The sequence below is a fragment of the Gymnogyps californianus genome, chromosome Z, assembly GCF_018139145.2.
Source record: "Gymnogyps californianus isolate 813 chromosome Z, ASM1813914v2, whole genome shotgun sequence".
NCBI lineage: Eukaryota > Metazoa > Chordata > Aves > Accipitriformes > Cathartidae > Gymnogyps > Gymnogyps californianus.
Window position 1 is genome coordinate 11,655,044 of NC_059500.1, and position 15,558 is coordinate 11,670,601.

At 39.0% G+C, this 15,558-nt stretch overlaps 1 protein-coding gene across 1 annotated transcript in view; it reads left to right on the plus strand.

Annotated features, from left to right (window-relative positions):
* LOC127027225 (atrial natriuretic peptide receptor 2-like) overlaps positions 1-15,558 on the plus strand; it is a 43,539-nt gene that overhangs the window by 24,666 nt on the left and 3,315 nt on the right. The window contains exons 10-20 of the mRNA XM_050912817.1: positions 1,375-1,461; positions 1,729-1,872; positions 2,742-2,863; positions 4,526-4,667; positions 8,228-8,276; positions 9,436-9,540; positions 10,512-10,631; positions 11,506-11,599; positions 12,409-12,496; positions 13,258-13,397; positions 14,539-14,691. Coding sequence (XP_050768774.1) covers positions 1,375-1,461; positions 1,729-1,872; positions 2,742-2,863; positions 4,526-4,667; positions 8,228-8,276; positions 9,436-9,540; positions 10,512-10,631; positions 11,506-11,599; positions 12,409-12,496; positions 13,258-13,397; positions 14,539-14,691 — 1,244 coding nt within the window. The remainder of the gene's footprint in view (positions 1-1,374; positions 1,462-1,728; positions 1,873-2,741; positions 2,864-4,525; positions 4,668-8,227; positions 8,277-9,435; positions 9,541-10,511; positions 10,632-11,505; positions 11,600-12,408; positions 12,497-13,257; positions 13,398-14,538; positions 14,692-15,558) is intronic.

A 15,558-nucleotide genomic window follows, 5' to 3' on the forward strand; every position in this document is an offset into this window, starting at 1 on the left:
AAGGCACTACCAGTGCTCCAGTAAGTTAATACCATCATCTGACTTCTGTACCACATGCTGGCTGTGGAATATCTTATATGCCAGGCTTCTGTTTTGGTTGTCATTTCTCCTTTTCCTTCGGGGACTTGTTAAAAGGCTGTGGCTGCATAATGTGTCTTGCATTGTTAATGAATGACCCTTTCTGTTCAAATATATTTGGAACCAAGGCTTTTATGCAGCCCTTTTTTCTAAAATGCAGGCAGAGCACAGATAGGTTCTTTGCACTAAGGAGTGGCATCCTGTACAGTAGCACATTAGAAATCTTGTCATTAAACCAGCTGACGTGACTGACAATAGAGCGTTTCACCTCTGGATCACATTATAAATGTGCACATCATATAACTATATGAGCAAACAATATAGCCATATCCTGCTATCCAGAAAGCAATTTTTCCCATAAAGATAATATAAATAGGGGGTAGGGGCAGAACATGCGCAAAGATGGAAGTAATACCTACCATTTGAATACACAGGGCAGGATCTGTGATTGGCAGGGTAAAGGAGCTTACTTAGGATCATTGGCTGGGGGAGCAGCTGCCTTTTCAGCGTAGATCACTGTTCTGGAAAACCACAGCCACTTAATTGATGAGACACTGTGTCCAGCATAGATCTTTTACAGTAAGCATTTTTGCTGCTTGTTTCTGAATGTTGACATTTACGTCACCATCATCTTCCTCAGATGAATCAAGGTCAAACACATTCATCAAGGGTGAAAGATGTAAGAATGGGGCATTCAGTCTCATTGGCAAAGCACCTACATCTGCTACACCACAGACCCCGTACTCTGTATTTATATGGTGGGTATCACTTAAATTCCTGCATTATCTGTCTCCACTGGATTCCTTTATTCTTCCAAGGAAAATTGCTTTGCTGTCTATCAAACTCAGCTGCTTCATCACTGAGAATGCTTCATCCCATGAGAACAAAAGGATGTTAAATATCAGTGATGGATCTCCAAAACAGTAGACAGAAGCAACAGATAGCAGGGATGTGGCTGTATGTGTTTCACTAGCTCTGACATTTCCTTTGCTGCTACTCCATCATCCAGCTGCCTCAACTGAGTCTAACACTCTCACGTTCCAAATGTCATCCACAGATCAAGGATGCTTGAATATAATCACTCATGCTTCCCTTATCATAGAAACAGGGCCCTGTCACCTGTCATGTACTCAGATTCAGATTTACACCCACATATGGACATGCTTAAATTCTGTGCCTCATCTCTAGAGAGATGAAGCTGCCCACTGTAGAAAAAATATCCAGTCCATTTTTGTAGTCTGGCTGGCTTATGAAGTTGGCCTAAAACTCTGTGATCAGCATTTCATTTTGTTTCAGCGATGGTAGAACAGTGGCCATAAAGAAAATAATGAAGAAGGCATTCACGCTGTCCAAATCCATACGTAAAGAAGTAAAGCAAGTGAGGTAAGAAGTGAAGCCTGAGAAGTGTATATTCTTCCATTTTTACACTGTTTTTTTAGGGGTTACACTCTGTCCAAATGTGACTGTACATCCATATTCCTCTTTCTTTCAAACTTTGCTTTGACACCAGATCACAATCTCCTTATGCCTGTTTTACTTTTCTCTCTACATTGTGAGACGAGGCATTTGGTTTTCCAGTTACCCTACAAAAAGCAGGAGGGACATCCATGAAAATTGCTGATGTGCTGTGATTTCTGTTGATTTTCACAGGGAACTTGACCATCCCAATCTCTGCAAATTCATTGGAGGTTGTATAGAAGTGCCAAATGTTGCCATCGTGACAGAATACTGCCCCAAAGGCAGCCTGAGTGATGTTCTGCTCAATGAAGACATTCCTTTGAACTGGGGCTTCAGGTAGAAAAAAACTTTTGAAAAGCTAAATGACACAAACTGTGCTATGTGCTGTTTAGGACAAGATGTTAATTTTAGATAAAGTCCTTGGATAGGCAGACCTGCACTGTGATATGGAGAGAATGAAGAAGAAAGAAAGAAAGCAAATTCAAATATCCATCCCAACTTGTCTTCTGGATTTTTGAGCAATCATATGCTTAGCGCTGGTCATGCTAAGCCAATGACTTTTCAACCCACCTCTAGTTATACTGCAAAACTGTCTTTAAACCTTTTTTCCCGTATAACTTCATTTTGTTCCCAAATATCTTGGGCATCCCCATTTAATTAAAAATCACTGCTTCTCTGTTTGTGAAGACATATTGGTGAAATGATTAGCATACCTACAAACACTTTATTGTATTTATCAATACAGAAAAGTAGCTCACATTGTCAATAAAACTTCCACAAAGGCAATGACATTGTTTTTTGAGAATAATCTTGGCACACTCTTTCTACTTCTGCGTTATATTTGCCTTCAGCAAAGAAAAAGATTGTAAGGGAGGAAACCCTCCAAATAAAGTGAGAAAGTTAATAAAAAATTGTTTCTCATGTAAACATTTGAAAGCATTCTCAAGGATACAAAGGTACTGGGAATTTCTAGAAGAAACTCAACTGTCTTAAAAGAGGCTAAAGGCCTGTGGACTCAGACAACTGAGTGGGAGTTAAGGGCTTTCGGCAACCCACCTTAAGTGTTTTGGAAAAATGACCATGGGGACACAATTTTAAAGCTATTGCAGTCATAGCGAGGCTTTCTGTCAACTTCAGTAGGCTTTGGAGCCACTCTTAAGTGAAGGTTTAGTGGAAATACTAGCTCATTGATTTTTGTCTTTCAGGTTTTCTTTTGCTACTGATATTGCGCAAGGAATGGCCTATCTTCACCACCATAAAATGTATCATGGACGGTTGAAGTCTAGTAACTGTGTGATAGATGACCGATGGGTTTGTAAAATTGCAGGTAAAGAGAAGATAAGAAACAGAGTTTCAAAACTGTCCAGCTAACCCACTCATGCATATAGATTTCACACTCAACAGTCCTCCCAAGCACCTCCATGTTGACATTCATGTGGAAATGCTGACTATACCAGCCACTAGAAATGCCCTGTGCTGAAGCAAGTTTCATGTTACATTATCATGTCAAGTCATTTAACATGTGTCACTGATGCATACATCAGATCCCACAAACGATGGAGTCTAGCAACATCAGTCTGAGCAGAAACTCTGTGTCATTCTCAGTTTTAATACAGAGAGAAAATCTGAGCTATAGACAGTGCTGTAAAGACATGGAATAATGCTGACTGATTGGTAAACACAAGGTAGTTTCATGGAGAAAAGCAGACTGAACTCAGAGCTTTTCAGTCCTGTACACAAAACTGAATTGTACTCTCCCAGAGACAGAGCTACAGGTCTGGTCAGCTCCTGGTACAGGAAGACAGCCTGTGGGGACAGGAAAACCACTGGAGAGTCTAATTTAGTTTGCGGCTGCCAAAGGGAATGAAAGCAATGATCATCTCTTCTACTTCGTCCCCAAAGTAGTTATCACATTCTGTAACCCACAGCCATCTTAAAAACAGCAGTAACAGATTTGTCTGTCAATGGTCATAGTGATCCTATGACTAAGGCTCCCACGCAGGGCCATGCCTGCTTCTCCAACTCGTTTAGTATCCTGCTGCCTTCAGAACTGCCTACTTTGCTTAGAGCCTTTTCTGGAGAAAAGCATAAAAAATGGAGATAGTTGGATTACATCAACTGCATCACCTTAGCACAGCTCCTCTGAATTAAATGGGATCTCTGTGAAATTGTTCAGAAGTTAACTGGTAGCACTGCAGAGACTTCAAATATTCGTGGTTTACCTGTATGCAATTATGTTAAACAAACCTCACAAATAACCAATGTGGGACCTATTTGAAAAACTCCAATGACCTCCAACATAAAGACTGAAGCTCTAGGACCATTTTATGAGAGGTCACTCCAGGCAAAACCAGACATCTGCATCCTGCCTTCTGATACACTCAGCAGACTGCTGTTTATATCAGAAAGAAAACTGAAGTCAGTTGGTTTTTTCTCCTCTCTGATGCTGAGTCACATGCTGAGAATCTCTTCTATGTTAGGCTAAAAGTATAGCTGCAAAGATGTTTCACATTTATGCTGCCTTTGTTCTGAAGCTAGCGGTGTGCAAGTAAAGCCCACCATCTGATTTTCAGTAGTTCTAGTCTGTCTAACTTGTAATTACTCTAGCAACCTGCCACCACAGAGAAGGATCAGGGGATGAGTCGAACAGAAACCTGCATTTGCATGCTAACTCTTGCACTGAAGTGAGCCTATTCTCTGAATATAATTTTATAAAATCATAAAATAATTCTGATTGGAAGGGGCCATGTAGTTCAACTTCCCTGCTGTCACACAGTCTCACCCAAATATCTGGTTTCCAGATCCTATATTTGCAATTGGTTTAGAGGGACAAGACCACCAGGCACACACTATTTTTAGACTAAGGAAGATGTGTATTTCTAACAGGGAAAATTAATTCCTTTAGACTAGTTGTGTTACTGTCTACTAACACACATGTTTCAGAGAAGTACCCACTGAATAGTTTGCTTCCTGTTTTCTTCTGTGTTAGATTATGGTTTGCAGTCATACAGAAAAGAAGATTCTCCTGAGGAGTCAAGCTCATACCAGCAGCATTTGAAACAGATTTACACAGCTCCTGAAATCCATTCCCTTTCAGACTTTGAACCCAATTCTATGACAGACGTCTACAGGTAGTTAACTTTTCCTGTTTCTCGCACTTAATAATCTCATCTCAAGTTGAGTGTTCTTTAATCACAATTAGGCTCAGTGTAATTCTGTGATCACCCCAGGTATATGTTTGATTGTATTTTAAAAAGGATTGATCCTGGAATACAGAACAGCATAGATATCACAGGATCTTCTCTTTCAAGGTAGATAACCAAATACTGAGTTCACTGACATCATATAAATGCAGAGTTGGTCTAATGCTTTATAAGGAGTTATTCTGGACTGGTAGATAAAAAAGGTATAAAGATCTGCTATTATCTAGTAATCCTTTTTTGTTGCTGTTTCTTATGAAAAAGTAGATTATTTTCAATAATGGCAATACTTTAAAAGTTAATAGCATCAATTTTCCAGGATGTCATAAAGCACATATGCATCCCATAATTCTGTAATTAGTGTCAATACATTATTTTGCTGCATACACACAGTGACAATATTTGGTTTGCAGAGAAAAAATAGAGGTAGGAGAAGGAAGTGGATGCACTAGTGAATAGCTCCATCCCTTTCCTTTTGAAAGCCTTTATAGGAGATCACTTTGCAATGGCTTATTTGGCTGTCAGGTTTAGCCTTGCCCGTGATGGAGAGCTTCTGTCGAACCACTTTTCAGATAAGTGGGATTACAATTGAATTTTCAGAGAATAATGATCCAATGGAAAAGTCACTGAACTAGGTCTTTAAAAAAATTACCTGTATTTCTTGGTTCTTGCATTAATTTTCTGTATTAAGTAGGAAAATCACTGTGTTCTTGGTGTGGTCTATTTCATAACAATGATACTTCCTCTGTCTGCTTATTTCCAGTAGTTTGCTGAAAGCATTTGAAAGGGGAAAATGCAGAACGGTACTACAAGATGTTTTGTGGCCCTTTTCTGTTACTTTTTCTTGCCACATTCCCAGCCCAGCACAATTCTTCCATTACCTGGTGACTTTGGTAGCTAGCAGAATGTAAAGAACTGGAATTCAATTAGAGATTGAAATGCTGATAGTGCAACACAGTTGAACAGAAGAAGGCATGGTTATTAGAACTTTTTATTAACAACATTTACCAAACAGTAGCTATTATTGCCTTTTATCAAAAGCTCTGAGTTTTACTCTGGCCTGCACTAGGCCACAACAAATGCTTACTGCCTTAAGTGACTGTTGTGGGCTTTTATTGAAAATCAGTTACAGAAACAGAGAATGTTGTTTAAGTCTTCCCCTTTTTTCAATTAGGATTCATTAAAAATTATATGGACTGAAGACATGATTTTATAGATAAGATTTACTGGATTAATGCACATTATTCCCTTGTAAAGAAATGTATACCTATACAATGTGCTAGAACATTATTAATTGTAATCCATTCTATCAGATTACATACGAAAGAATTTGAGGTCTCAATAGTATTTATATCGACAGGCTTAAACAGGCCCATAGAATTTGCTTCAAAATAGCTCAGCTAAAGTCAGTTTGTCACTGTGTTGATAATTCTGGCTATTGTCATTTGTCCTGTGTCGGTCTTTTTCAACATGGACTGGTCTTAGAAAGTACTGTGCTCCAACTAAGCAGTAATTTCAGGATTGTCTTATGCATTGCAGCTGATCATTGCCCCACAGCCAAAATGCATTCCAGAAAATGTTTCCTTGGTGCTTGTCTGGTTCACAGTTTGCCCCTTGTTCAGGTTAGATATCATTACTTGACTTTGCAGGCAACCTGGCCTCCTGAAGCCATTTCTTGCCAAGGACTCCCCTTAAAATAGTGCTAAGAGCTGATTTGCTCATATCATAGAAGACTACAATGAACTTTTGTCAGATTCAGTGAATGCTTGCTCAATCTATCTTGCTGTGAGTCCACGTGTCTGCAAAATCCAAGTCTTCTTTTGTTGTACTGCAGTTAATCCTTTCTTGCTAAAAAAGAAAAAAACAGTAAGAGATGAAATCAGAAAAGGGAGAAGAGCAACGTGCAGTCGGGGCAGAAGGATAGCGATGTACCCCGTAGCATTAAAAGGGTTGTCTTTTTAACTGAGCTATTCTTCAGAACCTGCATTGTAACACAGTTTGTGTTTGATGATATGAGCAGGTGCTACGCCTTCCTGATACAAGTATGTGGGCTTGCTGGCCAAGGAGCAGTGTCCCAGTCTTGAAATCCTCAGTTTTTGTCTGTGCAAAAATTCCATTAATATTCCTGAAGGTATGGCCCAAATAAAAAATGAGTAGAAGCTGCAGGAGTGGGACTTGTAATTTTGTGTGCTTTTACAGATGAATCACTTGCTTTTAAAATTCTCCAGGGAATGTGTTGGTCAGATGGGAAAGCTAAAATGGAAATGACAACAGGAGCATGAAAGCAGCTCCTGTTTGAGCAGAAGAGGCTGTTTCCAGTCACAGTTTCTCCTAGATTGGCTCCTCTTGATTTGTAATCGTTATGTGAATTTCACTATTCACTCTGTTAGGACTTCTTTGAGCAGTGCTGCTGAAGCTGAATGAAATCAATACTGCTTCATCGGAGTTACCATCATCTAATTAGTCTCCTTGAAAATCTGTTTCAGCTTTGCTGTCTCACCAGGATTGGTATTCCTTTCTACTACCAAATCACCCGAAAATTAACATAAAAATCTCATCAGATTAATTTCTACATTATTCAGCATGGTTTATATGCATTATTTTATTTGCCAGTCCTGGTCCATGAGTGGACTGAAAGATAGATAGACATACCCCATTATACAGCTAGAATGCCCTACAGAACAGAGCAATCATTAGCAATACAACAGACTGCAATCCAACAAATAAATGTTACCAAGTAGAGATGCATGCAGGGAGTTAATTATTACACAGTTTCAATACATAAAGAAGCAAGAGCATCTTTATCAGGATTTCTGGCTGGAGGAAGTGCTAGCTTCTTAAAGATCACTGTTCTAAAAGATCTCTAGTGTGTTCAGTAAGGAGACTGAACACCCAGTTGTTACCCCATTTTCTCCATTCTTCACCCTTGATGAATGTGTTTGACCTTGGTTCATCTGAGGAAGATGATGATGAAAATATAATTCAGAAAGAATGAGCAAAAATGCTTACTGTAAAAGATCTGCTCTGGACACACTGTCTCATCCTTGACTTATGGAGATTTTCCAGAACAGTGATCTGTGCTGAAAAGAAGCCACTCCTCCAGCTGATGATCCTGATGAACCTGCTCCTGCCCCTTGATTACAGCACAGACCTGTCCTGTATGCTTAATTGGTAGGTATCATGTAAGTCCCTGCACATATCCCTTCTGGATTCCATTAATTCTTGCAGAGAAAATTGCTTTGCGGTCCATCCAACTCAAATGCTTCATCTCTGAGACTGATAACAGTGAGAAGAGACTGCTATGAAATATCAGTGACAGATCTCTGAAAACACAGAGTAGTAACAGATTGCAGAACTTTTGCAATCTTCGCTTTTAGGATACTGGGCTTTCAGTCATAGAATGCGGAAGAATAAGAAATCATGGAAAGACGAAATCACTGACTCCATTAACTGTTATTTCATTAAGATTTTGGTTTGCTTTTATTCTGCAGTTATGCCATCATTTTACTAGAAATTGCCACAAGAAGTGACCCTATGCCAGTAAGTAAACATGAACTTTGAAGTTTGCATGACAACTTTGATTCTGTTTCTGCTGAAGATACAAAACAAACTCTGAGTAACTGCATCTTTGATTTATTTTTTGAGCATGCATTTTCCTCTGTATTTTGTGGGTGCAAGTTCAGTTCCAATGGAACATGCAATCAGGGCTTCATCATGCATCTACCAGTCTTCCCTTCAGGACTTTGAAGAAGAGTGTATGACAAAAATAATGTAGCTTCAAAACTGCCTTTTGGTTACCTCTGTGGGGCTTAATGGCAGGCGGGTGGAGGAGGAAGGTATGCCATAACATCTTCCTTTTTCTCCTGTTGTTCCTTCCCTTTCCTGCCATGCACAGGCCCTTTCAGTGGAGTCTTGCAGTGGTAAGAATATGCTAGAAGAGCAAATGAGCTGCTCTCCATAAGGAAGATGTTTTCTTTGCACATGTCTTGTGATCAGTGCTAAATGGTAAACACAAAAAATGCACCTTGAAATTGAAACCGGATGTTCTGGATATGTAACCAGATATATATATATATATTTTTATATATATATATATTTATATATATAAAGCGCCTATCACCATATTGATAAACATTCTTTGGAACCACTCTGACAGCAGAGGTAAGAAGAGGAGTCAGCCTGTCAGTACCTCAGCACTTCTGTTTCCAACCAATTTAAAAAAAAAAAAAAAAAAAGCCACAAGACTTTGCTGCCAGCCTGCCTGGCTGGTGTTTAATACTGCTACTCCATCAGGGTTCGTCTGAAATAATTTGCTTAGCAAGAATTCTAACAACGAAGACCTGAAACTGCCATTCTTCCGTTTCTGACAGTTCATGATAATAGACCAATGTACGCCTTGTGGTTTCTCAAAAGTTTCCCAATATCTTGCCAGCTATTCATTTGTTTCAAAAGTTGTTGACGTCGTATAAACACTGAGATTAAAGTCTTTCAGCCATGAAAAAGCTTTTAGACAAGGCCACTCAGTTTAGACTGGGTTATATCCTTTTTTTTTTTCCTTGTACTGTCATGTAAAAAAGGTGATCTGGAAGTGACAGGGAAGACGTCATAAGAGTAACGATGATCACAGTAATATATTTTCAATGGGTGGTATGAAAAATATACCACTTGTTTCAACATCGTTTAATCACTTCTTCTCCAGAAAGATGATGTGCATTCAGCTGAATATTCTTGGTGCCCACCTTTGGCAGAATTAATTTCAGGAAAAGCTGAGAATTCTTGCCCGTGTCCCACAGATTACATAGAGGTGAGTAAGACACAATATTGTGTACAAAAATTCTTTACTGAAGTGAATTTAAGACATGTCACAGAAGTTTTATGGCAATATTACCTTTGATGAATGTAAACAACCCAGAAGTCAAGAGGTACATCTCAAACAAGGCACAATTAAATGCTTTAATATCCTTAATAAAAAAACTGTCATTCTGACAAATTGAAAGTTTCAGTTGTCCCCTCAAATTGTCAGTGTAATAAATAATTTTTTTAATATTCAATCATTGATTTTTGTGCATTTTCATTTTATTATAAAGTGTTGAATTCCATACATATTTTATATTAGTAACGTCTGTTCAGCTTACTGGCAAAGGAGTTTCAAATAGTGAACTAAGTGTCTCAGGCAAAGTATGAGTTTGGTTTGATTCTCATGCAAAAGGTCTATGTGTTCAGTAGCCTCAAACTGTCTAATAAAACAAAGTACACCCCTCCCAGTTCAGTTAAATCAGAACAAGATTGTGACATCCTTGTTTCAGCTTAAGAGCTATATAATTCACCTTTGGTGGTTTGTAGCAACCTAAATGTAACAAACTTCTCATAAGCAGCGCTGGATTTTAGTCGGCAGTTAACATTCTTAAGAAGTAGCTGAGTTTTTAATCTTTTGTGAATTTTGTGTACCGACAAGTCCTCTGAAAACAGTATGTGACTCCAACAGCATAACACTTAAAGCACAAGACAAGATCTTAAGCGGTGTTTAGCAGAAGGAACGTGAGCATCTAATTCATGATTTCCTACAGCAGCATTTTCATGAACTAATATCCTTCATTCAGCATAATCTGTAGAACTCCAGAGACCTCAGTAAAGCTCTGCCACTTTTCACCAGCTGCAGATAGGGCTTCACATGCACAGTTTGCACCAAGAAAATATTAGTATTAATTAGAAACACTTCCTGTGCTTGGAATTGCAAAAGCTATTTGCTTTTCTCACTCTCTTTCCCTGCTGCAGTTAATCAGAAGGTGCAGAAAAAATAATCCAGCCCAAAGGCCTACATTTGAACAAGTCAAGAAAATGTTGTACAAGATGAATCCTAATAAAGTTAGCCCTGTTGACATGATGATGACTCTGGTAAATTTAGTTTTTTAATCCAATCCAAGTCAATCTGCTCACTTGCAATAACTTTCACCTCTATCCTTCAGGTTTGTTTTTTGATCTCATACCCCTTGTTTGATGAGAAAATCCACAGTCATTAATTCAGCTCTGGTGGGCTGATTGTAGCTGCAGTTCTGCTTGAGACCCAGCTTTCCTTCTTATTCCATTTCTGTCAGTTTTTCTTAACTTTCTCAAATTCGTTGGGGCTGAACACTTTTGTTTCTTCAGTCAAATGTTGTTTGGTTTTTAATGCACTCGCAGGAAACTATATTCCCCTTTTCCAGTGGCTCGGTGGTGGTCTTACAGTACTGGGGGTATAGAATCCCTGCATGCTGCAAATAGCATGTTTACAGATGCATTTTGAGCAGAGTGTCTTAAGCCCATCAGCAGAGAAAAGAGACTCCTGCCTCCACAGCCTGTTGCCTCACACAGAGCAAGGATACAAAAAACATAGCATAGCATAGCATGATAGCTTACGAAACAGCATTGTGAGCTTTTGATAAAAGATTGAGACTTAGATACCTTCGGTTTTGGTAACATGTTTTAATCCATGTCTGCAGCTCAGTCTCTGCATTGGATTTGACCCCTAATGTTTACACGGACTTTGAATAGTCTGGAATTGGCTTCTGCCCTCTTACATGTAAGCAACAATCTCAAATCTAGAATCATAAGTTTACCTAGGGAGAAATCTGATCTTTGGATTTTGTAAGAAAAAATTAGCTATCTCAGACCTGAGCCTTTGCTTATCTGAATGTTTTCAAAGCAGAATCATTCAAATGCTTAAATCCTATCCAGATATGAATCTGTTTCAGTAAAAGGATTATTTTATGCAATTCTCTATATTATTTAGATGGAGAAATATAGCAAACACCTGGAGATACTGGTTTCTGAGAGAACCCAGGATTTAATGCATGAAAAACAGAAGACTGATCGTCTGTTGTATAGTAAGTTATATAGCAAAAATACTGGATATTCTTCTCAATAATAATTTGATTTTAACTGTCTAATTACAAACCGAAACCCTTTGATAGGTGATTATTTAATAGATAACATTTAGTTGGCAATGAATTAATATACTTGTTCCTTGCAAAACTGGAAAGATATTTAGCTACTTTTTATATTTTCCCCCTGAAAATCAGTGCACTCATCTGAGAGCTATGGCTCCAGAATCCATAGTGTTCTCTCTTTGATCTTGCTTGGCTGTCCTTCTGTATAGTTATAAATATTGGGGAGTTGTTTTTGGACTGAGGTTACTTTTGATGGCAGTGTATCTTCTGGAATTCTGCAAGAAAAAAGGGATAAAGGAACCGGTATAACACATAGGAGGGAAAAAGGAAAAGGCTGTGAAACTGCAAGATAGGAGAAATAAAGGAGATCAAAAAAATCAGAGAAGAGATAGTAAAGAAACCTAACACAGGAAAAAACACTAGCAAAGAGTTGACAGTGAAGGAGTTAGTGATATCCCAAGTCATACTATCAGAATCTAACCTTACTCTGACTTGGAATGTATAGTTACTGGTTTGTATGGACTAAAAGTTATGGGTTATCTGAAAAATCTGGACTTGTTATCAGTGAGATTTACTGTGAATTCTCACATTACAGCAGAACAGATTTTGATGCTAAAGAGTGCTTTCACCTTCAGAATATTTCACATTTACAAACATTGTTTTTATACCTTTAAACAAACATGTTCTGTTTATTCTGTGCTTTTATCCATGTCAAAAGAGTAACGATGCTCTTCTTTCTACAACAGGTATGTTGCCGAAGCAAGTAGCAGATGATCTCAGGCAGGGAAAACATGCACAAGCTCAAAGTTACTTAAGTGCCACCATCTTTTTCAGGTAAACAAAAATGAAAGATAGGACTAGAACTGACTCCTGCTGAAGAAACTTGTAGGGTCCTAATGGAGGTGAAGCTCCTGAGTACAGAATTTCTCTCTATCTAAACTGCCATTTATCATACCAGGTGGCAACATTTGACTCTGCAAATGAGTGTCTTTCAAAATTCTCACACCCCTCCATTTTTCATTAAAAATACTTAAATAAAAAATGAGATTACTGTGGAGCTCTAACACGCAGCAGCACATCACTTTATGTGTGATACATGCATGTATGTTTCATAAGACAGGCCTAAGTAAAGGTTGCAGCATTTAGCTGTGTAAAGGAAACATCTGTCCTTAGAGTCCACATGCATTTACAGTTTTGACTTGTTACGTGTGCGTGAAGCAACATATATTTACATATTGCCTGTCTTCACTTGTCATAAATGGACAGATATTAAGTTCCTTGTTTTCATTTGTACATAACCCAAAACTGAAGACTAAGTCTGTTGCAGATTAAAGTCTAGCTGTAAAAAATGGTTTACTGCATTGGTAAGCAAAAAGACTTAGGTCGGTCAGTCCTTTTAAATGGAAGGAGTCTGTTTTGAGTTTAAGTAAATGTTTGAAGACAAAACTATGCTGTAAGATCCTTCGTGAAAGAAATACTGAAAAAGAGAAGGTTGAGGTAGTTCCACTGAGAAATTATTACTATGTGCTTAGGATTACCAATCTGCAATGGTTAAGACAGTGGGTCAGGATGTTCTTTGTGTTGTATTTTAACAGTGACATTGTTGGCTTCACTCAGCTGTCCAGCAGCAGCACACCTTATCAAGTGGTAGATCTCTTGAACAAGCTTTATACCACTTTTGATGAAATCATAGATAACTACGATGTCTATAAGGTGGAGACAATAGGAGATGCCTGTAAGTTCCTTGAGCTGTGGACAATGATGGGGCATGGGTATATTTCATCAGGACAGAGACTGGTTTGATGACAAGGAAGAACAGATGAAGGAGATTTGGGAAGCTTATTACCACTGGGAAGACCACACAAAACAATTAGGAGAGAAGTCGTAGCAGAGCCCTAGCAAACTTTAGGAACATTTTCCTGCATACCTTTCGTCATTTCTACAATTGATGAATGTTGTGGAGGGGACAAATGAGTTGAGTAAACTACTGCTGCTGTTTATTTGCTTCCTATGACCTGTAAGGTCTGACTTTAAACATTGGCAACAGTTTAATCCCAGATGGCAACTTCTGTTTCACAGGAACACAGCTGAAAAATTTACCTTCTTCATGGGAGCATAGATGCCATTCCATAAGCTTTATCTCTGTCTTTTTTTGCAAAGACCATGACAGCCTTCTCTCTCCTAATAGTCTGTAGGGGCTTGGCTGCCTCTTCTTTTTGGATTTTTAGGAAAATTGCTTTCTATTTGCTACCATGGGAACCTGCTGGGGATTGACTACCATTAAAACTGAATTCCATCAAAAACCTAGCAGAATCTAACAGGATTTTTGGATGAGACAGACAGGAAATCCTATAAGAGATGTGGAAAAAAAAACCATGCTTTTTTTTCTGTGGCATGGTTGAGCACATTCTGGAGCATAAAATTCCTGAGCAAATGCACCCAAGGGATCCTGAAGAGACCTGTCTCTTGTCCTACACAATAAGAGTCAGTGCAGGAAGCACAGGACAGTGCCTAGTGGGAATCATTGTCTCTCTTTATAATATCTGCCCAAAGATGAAAGGTATTGAACAGCTACTTTCCCACTACCTGTCCCACTTCAAGCATCCTCAATGGAGGGAGGGAGGAAGAAAGGGTAGGAGGGAATAAATCTTATGGAAAAGTAAGAAGGAAATCCAACATTTTTCAGAGCTAGGGTAATTACACACATGAGCTGTTGCCCTATCCTTCATTTGTTTATGGCTTTCTCTGCTCAGCAGGCACAACTGTGCCACAGGATATGAAGGAATAGGGCTTTATTTTTTTCTAACTTAGGTAGCATCCTTTGGTAAATCTGTGTGTAATGCCAAAGGTTAACACAGTTGCATTGTTGTCTTAAGATATGGTGGTGTCAGGAGTACCCAAAGAGAACGGGATCCTTCATGCTGGTGAGATCGCAAGCATGGCTTTAGACCTTCTGGACGTCTGCAAGACTTTTAAGATCCCACACAAGCCCAACACCCTCCTAAAGATAAGAGCAGGAATCCATTCAGGTATGTTGAGAAGGCTGCAAAAGAGTCCTCCTCTGTTTTAACAAATGTTTCTGTAGTGGCATTTCCTCTCCATTAAAAAGGAAGTTAATTTCTTGCTGTTGGGACAGAACACCTCATAGAGGTCATCCCAACAGAATAAATTATTGGATGCCTGGAATATTGGGAACACAATGCGGAATACAACATTGGAAATGACCACATGGCCCCAGTGCCTTTGCTGATATAAGTGAGGACTGCCATTCTGTGTCTGTTACTTGTCCTTTTCAGCTGTTCTCTTCTCAAAACAGTGAGTTGCTTCTTGACTCTTTGATCTAGCCTTCACTCTCAGACTCCCAGCTCCCTGACCTAAGCTGATGTGCAATTGCAACTCCTTCTTGATAGGCAGCCAGACTTGGACATGTGCTGTGCAGCCCAGCATCTGCAAATTAAGCAGCTGACATTGTCTCAGCAAGAGAGCATATTGTGTATATTTTAAATGCCCTGGGGTTGACATGAAGGAATCAAAATGCTCATTTTCTGCCTTCAGCAGGAGCAGGTTACTTCCTGTTCCTGCTTTTCCATGTGACTAGTGGGCCTTGTGTGCACAACTCCTGTTAGCGGCATTCCTATCTCACTGCCCCTCAAAATATTCTGTTGTCGTGTTGAAACATGATTCTGCAGGTGCCTTAATTCATGCACACTACCTCCATTCCATCATCACTTTCCCCACCATTCTCCTTTGAGGCCCTTTTGCAACTCCCTCCATGGCTCTGGAAATGATCTGTAAGTCAGATGTATAACCCATATAAGACAATACCGACGCTCAGTCTTTATCTTGTTAATAAGTAAGATATAAGGTAATGTAGGAAGCGGCCATTAGGCTGTATG